This window comes from Cupressus sempervirens, chromosome 5, assembly GCF_028749045.1.
Source record: "Cupressus sempervirens isolate cs-2001-9-10 chromosome 5, ASM2874904v1, whole genome shotgun sequence".
Lineage (NCBI taxonomy): Eukaryota > Viridiplantae > Streptophyta > Pinopsida > Cupressales > Cupressaceae > Cupressus > Cupressus sempervirens.
The window spans coordinates 900,249,309-900,255,764 of record NC_143122.1 but is presented as its reverse complement, the minus strand read 5'-3'; the positions used below and the strand labels follow the sequence as shown (position 1 = coordinate 900,255,764).

The window sequence follows — 6,456 nt, the reverse complement described above, 5'->3', positions numbered from 1 at the left end:
AAATTACTATGAATTTGGAAAAAAAAAAATTTGACTTTGTTTTGTCTTTAGTACATTTAGTTTAGAGATTAGCCTTCCCAAATAGAATGTCAACAATTTAAAATGACCACTTTTACACTCTTCCATATGTAAGACTACCATAACATGAATTAGTATCAGAAACTAAACTTTATCTTTTAAGACATTAAGATAGATATATCCTTCTATCATAATCAAACCTTAAAAAATTAGGTGTAACTATAATACATTTTAAATCACAAAGTACCATTAATACGACCAACTCAAAATAAATATTGAAACAAGTGTTCAAATTTAATTTGTAATGCTCGATAAAGTTTTAGACGTGCATGCTTTAATCATGTTGACGACGTGCAACAAATTACACCGCAAGAAATGGACGCCGACAACTGTGTTGTTGGCCTATAAATTTGACACCTTTCTTTGTAGTTCTTCGAGGCGATAATACCTTGGATTTTTTAGCTTGTAACTGTATTTGCCTTTCATATCTGATCGATGGCTTTATTAAGATTTATCCACGCTATTTTACCCACTTCCAAAGTGCTTGATAAGAATTTGTATTCTGTCTATTCCAGAATGAGATTCATAGACAAAATCCTGTTTCTTGTATGCCCACAATTTTTTTTAATAGCTTTGATAAATTTATTGCATTTTTGTGACATTTTTCCTGTCTTGAAGGAGTTATTGAAATGTTTTTTGGTTTTGTGTTTTCAGATTATACACTTTGTGGACAGGGTGTATGCATGGCATAAATTGCCAGTATTTCTCGGACTGGTGTATCTAGAGATAAGGAGAACATTGCATCAGCGTTATAATCTTCTTAATGTGGGAGCTACTCCTGTGGGTGTAAGATACAATCCAGTGGATTATCCGTACAGAACAACAGATGGAAAATACAATGATCCTGTCAATCAGGATGCTGGAAGTGAAGGCACTTTCCTTGGAAGGAACATGTTACCTTCTCAGAAGGATCAGGTGATTATATATCAACCATCAATTTTATTCTTCACATTTTTTTTCGCATGCAAATTTTTATGAGGATTTGTAAATATTCTGCTAATTTTTGATTAAACGTGTTTTGTTTCAAGATTATTATTGCAGTTTATATAGGCCTAAATCTTTTTGTAGGAGAGTCAATTATGGAGTCTTGTTTAAAATTTTTCTAGTGAATGGTTCATAAGGCACAACACTTGGTGAAGGTTTTAGGGTTGCAAGCTTTGGGTTTAACCATGGAGGAAACTCCGTAGTTAAGCGCATTCAGGCTGGAGTAGTATTGGGATGGGTGACCACCTGTGAAGTCACGGTGCTTCACCCATGTGAGCATCACCTAGATCCAATGAGTGCTAAGTGCTTACTCCATATTTTGATGCTAATGATTCATAGAAAGAAAGTAAAGTAACTCCTCTATTCCTAGGGTTGACTCTATTATAACTTAAATAAAACCCAATTCATTAAAAACAGTTGGCTTATAATTATAATATAATAGAACATTTTCCCACTAAATTAATTCTTAAAAACTAATTTACAACCATGGGCTTTATTAAAAAATAAAATTTACATTGATTTAATTAAATAAATATAAATATAATCTTATTACCAAACCTTTGACATATCATATCTCTTTCTCGGAAAATATAGTTCTTTTAGTAAAAAGTGATTTCCCAACTTTTATCATTATCCCATAAACTCTCTTGAGATTTTGCAATTGATCGAAATTTCGTATTGATATGCTTGCTAAAAAATTCATGACATTTAATTTAAATGAAATTTATTGATGTGTAAACAGCTTTTGAGGCCAGACCCCATGTTAGTCGCTACTAAGCTGCTTGCGAGGAGGAAGCTGATTGATACAGGCAAACAATTCAACATGCTTGCTGCCTCTTGGATTCAGTTCATGATTCATGACTGGGTCGATCATGTGGAAGACACCAAACAGGCAATTATACTCATTGTTTTTCATATTTCATCTGTTTGTTCTCAACAAGTCAATGTTTATTCACATAAAAAACTTTCCGCAGGCAAAATTGACAGCCCCACAGGAAATTGCACACCAATGTCCACTAAAAGCATTCAATTTTTTTGAATCTAAAGAAGTCCCAACTGGTTTCTATGATATAAAAAACGGATACCTCAATAGGAGGACCGCCTGGTGGTAAGAATATTGTTTTCAGATATAATATTGCTTTATCCAAAATTAATCCGAATGCTAAATAAGGTTTACTATTTCATTTATCTGAGTTGAAAGATTGATTCAGACATACTTTCCTTTTCTGATAAACAATATATACATTGGCAGGGATGGCAGTGAAATTTATGGGAGCAATTTAGAGCAATCAACAAAGTTGAGAACATTCAGAGATGGTAAGTTAAAATTGGGCAAAGATGGCCTTCTTCTTCACATGAATGATGGAGTTGCAGTCTCTGGAGATGTGCGCAATTCCTGGGCTGGGGTTTCAGTACTGCAAGCCTTATTCATTAAAGAACACAATGACATCTGCGATATACTTAAGGCAATTCATTAAGTTCTCAACCTAATTCAACAGATTATTTAACTTTGAATCTTTTTAATTTTTGAAGACAAATAGTAAGAATCAACCGAACATCAATCAATTTATCTGTTTATATCTTAGCTATTGAATTAGGTTACACCATTTGCAAGACAAGAATATTTGATCATTTATAAATAAATAACTTTGCAGGATAATTACCCTCATTTGAATGATGAGGAACTGTATCGCCATGCAAGATTAGTAACTTCTGCAATTATTGCAAAGATACATACCATTGACTGGACTGTTGAGCTACTCAAAACAAACACTCTCCTGGCTGGCATGCGTGCAAATTGGTATGGCATCTTTATTAAAAGAATAGAGCACTTAAAAATTAGTTAGGAAAGATTCTAAATACAAAAATGTCATAATACTACGAGATCAATTATAAACATAGTTTATGCTTTCAACATATTGTAATCATGTAAAATCTTCAGTCTCAGATTTTTGCCAAGACTATTTTCTCTCCTACTTATCAAGACTATTTTCATATTTTTATTTTATTAACCATGAAGGTTAGTGTTGCAAAACTATTGTAGTTGATTGTTTCAGATGATGTTATGGGTGTGATCAGGTATGGATTGCTAGGTAAAAGGTTGAAGGACAAATTTGGTCATACTGGGAGCTCTCTGCTAAGCGGCTTTGTTGGAATGGAAAAACCTGATAACCATGGAATTCCGTACTCGCTTACCGAGGAATTTGTCAGCGTTTATCGAATGCACAGTTTGATGCCAGACAACATCATTGTCAGAGACATTAATGCACCCTCTGAAGAGAACAAAACCCCTCCGGTGCTGCAAGAGTGAGTCTATACTTGAATGTCAACTTCTTGATAACATCAATATCAGTGTGGACATATTTTAAATGTTTTTATTAAAAAGAGGCCAATTCTAGGTAGCCATAACGTGTTTATATTAAATTTATTATCTAATTTATTTAGACAATTTTTTCTTTCAAGGTCTTTAACTCAACTTTAAGTCAATTTTCAATTCTTCAATAACAAAACATACATTAGATACTATTTAGTTTACCACTAATCCAGTCTAATTTATGCAACAATTTGTTATTCTTTGACTTTCTAATCTTCAACAAATTTATTTATAAAAAATAAGAGTAGAAACTGAACAAATATGTCTAAATGATACGAACATTCAGTAATGAGAGATGAATTGATTTGATTGCAGGGTGGATCTAAGAAAATTGTTAGGAATTAATGGAGAACAAACATTATCTAAAATTGGAAATGAGGAAATGATTGTATCAATGGGGCATCAAGCTAGTGGAGCTCTAACACTTTGGAACTATCCCACATGGATGAGAGACCTTATTGCTCAAGATCCTAATGGAAAGGATAGACCTAATCACATAGATTTGGCCTCCCTTGAAAGTAAGAGAATTCTCTTTGTTATTAAATATTTTATTTCTTCAAAAAGATATGCTTCTAACTATCTTTGTATACTTGATTTTTCATTATAGTTTATCGTGATCGAGAGAGGAATGTTTCACGATATAATGAATTTAGAAGAAACATGCTTATGATCCCTATTACAAAGTGGGAAGATCTTACAGATGATGAAGAAGCCATTAAAGTTCTTCATGAGGTTTATGTTAATGATGTTGAAAATCTAGATTTGCTAGTTGGATTAATGGCAGAGAAAAAGATTAAAGGTTATGCAATAAGTGAAACTGCCTTTTTCATCTTTCTACTAATGGCATCAAGGTGAAATAAGAATAAATTATTGTTTTATTTTTTTCAAAAAAAATTTGAAATCTCATTGATCTTATTTTATACTTGTTGAATTACTATGCTTGTGGAACTAACTATAGGAATTTAATACAGGCGACTTGAAGCAGACCGTTTCTTCACAAGTGATTTTAATGAGGAAGTGTATACAAAAAAGGGGTTAGAAAGGGTGAACTATACCGAAAGCTTGAAAGATGTTTTAAATCGTCACTACCCAGAAATGGTGAAGAAATGGGTGAACTCATCTAGTGCATTCTCTGTTTGGAGTGAAAATCCAAAAACCACTAGCCATATACCACTTTATCTTCGCATCCCTTCATAAAATCAACAAATTCCTGCTATAAGCCTATTCATTTTTTCCCTTGCTACAAACATTAGATAGTGTTGGTTATTTAACAACATCAAAATAAAAGGGCTCTCTGTTTGTTGTCTTGCCCAAAATAGACATGCCTCTTAGACATAAAAATCTTCTAAGATTCCAAATTATTTATCTTAATTGAAAGGCTATATGTTAATAATTATTAAATTATCTATTTAGGTAAATGGGTTCTGTATTTCCTATTATTTTCCAAAATTGAGTTTGTAAGAAAATTTAGAATGCATTTTTGGTATTTATATTGTAGAAAAGAAGTTTCTTATGATTCACTTTACATATTAGTTCTTTTTTTTTTTAAAATGAAAAATATGAACTAATGTAACATCCTTCCAAGGATAAGTTATATCCTTTTGAAATCAAATAAATTATTATTAGAAATGAAATGTTTAATTCAACATGTTAGAGATTTTGTTAATGTATAGTTAAATATAGATTCTTTTTAGGTTGCATATTGCAAGAGAGTATCTTAATAGGAAGAGATTATAAAAAGTTCATAATGTATGAGTAGAGATGAGAGACATGAGAGAAATTAAAGGATAAATCCTATAACAATAAAATCCATTTAACTAAAAGGATTTCCTTCATTGGAAAAGTCACCTGAATAGCCTTCAACATATAGTGATATTAGTATCCACCTATGAAAAACACTCTAAGACATTACCAAACACCAAATGAAAATTATGCAAATTTGTAAAAGAATATAAGAAAAACTTGTCCAAATAGTAAAAATATAACTAAATCACAAAAGAGGTTTAAAGGATAGGGTCAAGGGGTGGAAAAAGAGAGGTTGGGGATCATACATTTAGTCACCAAAATATAAAATATCATTTGCATCTTCTAAGAAATATAAATCAGCAACAAAGAAAACTCTAGTACATATGGATATATTTCCATTATATGGACTTCTAAACATTAATCAATATAACTCAAGTTATATTAGCAAAAATCAAATAAGATGAAAGGATTAAATCTAAATTATAACAAATAAGTACAAAAGTAATTCTTGTTTCATGAAATCTTTATTAAAAATAGATTTGGAATATTGATCAAATTGATTTGATTATATGTCAGATTGGATAACTTTCCTAATATTGAATTATTCAAATACAAAAAAAATATGTAAAGTCCCATCAAAAAAAAAAAAAATATCAAATACAGAAGAGGAAGAGAGAGAAATTGATAAACTTATTAGAAAATTATTAAATCTAGAAACTACATCATCTAAATTGAGTCTATACTTGGAATCATGATAGAAAACATGAAAAAATTCTAGATTGTGTAGATTTCTAGGTACTAGTCAACCTATATAGGCAGATTTGTTCTACCTAATTATTGTGGTTCAAGGGGGTAGAAACAAAGTTGACCTGAAATCTCCATAAATCTGTAAAATATAAGTTTCTAGATCTGAATTCACAATTCTAATAATTCTATCCTCAACACAAGTAAACATGATTTTTTTGTTAGGAGGGATAGGCTTCCCTTGGTCAACCCACCATTTATTAAGTAGCCTTGAAAGAGATAAGTATGTAAAGAAATAGGAAAATGTGGTGATTTAGCTTACTTGATGAAATCCTTGTTAGTAAACATTTTATTATGGTACATGTTTTTGATGTTGTGTCTTCGATACAAATGTAGGGAACCTCCATAAATAAAATTAATCCTTAATTAATACCAAATCATGCATCCATGGATGTATATGTGCAAAAAGGAAGAAGAAGGTAAATGCTACTATGTAAAACTCCTTCCTTGATGACCAACAAAATTTTAGA

The 6,456-nt window shown here is 31.1% G+C and overlaps 1 protein-coding gene across 1 annotated transcript; it reads left to right on the top strand.

Moving 5' to 3' along the window:
* The first annotated feature begins 453 nt into the window (after positions 1-453).
* On the top strand, positions 454-4,885 carry LOC149558833 (alpha-dioxygenase PIOX-like). The gene is made up of 10 exons (XM_089786177.1): positions 454-624; positions 733-993; positions 1,805-1,954; positions 2,037-2,170; positions 2,315-2,528; positions 2,718-2,863; positions 3,142-3,369; positions 3,752-3,954; positions 4,044-4,287; positions 4,408-4,885. Exons 1-10 carry the CDS (start codon positions 514-516, stop codon positions 4,631-4,633), a joined length of 1,917 nt encoding a protein of 638 aa, XP_089642303.1. The 5' UTR covers positions 454-513; the 3' UTR covers positions 4,634-4,885.
* The last annotated feature ends 1,571 nt before the right edge of the window (positions 4,886-6,456 follow it).

What these genes read in the sequence shown, in the direction of transcription:
- LOC149558833 (XM_089786177.1), top strand. Translation starts at nt 514, where the DNA reads ATGGCTTTATTAAGATTTATCCACGCTATTTTACCCACTTCCAAAGTG. An exon ending in AATAGGAGGACCGCCTGGTG is followed by an intron (nt 2,171 to 2,314) that starts GTAAGAATATTG and finishes ATACATTGGCAG; the next exon opens with GGATGGCAGTGAAATTTATG. An exon ending in TTTCTACTAATGGCATCAAG is followed by an intron (nt 4,288 to 4,407) that starts GTGAAATAAGAA and finishes AATTTAATACAG; the next exon opens with GCGACTTGAAGCAGACCGTT.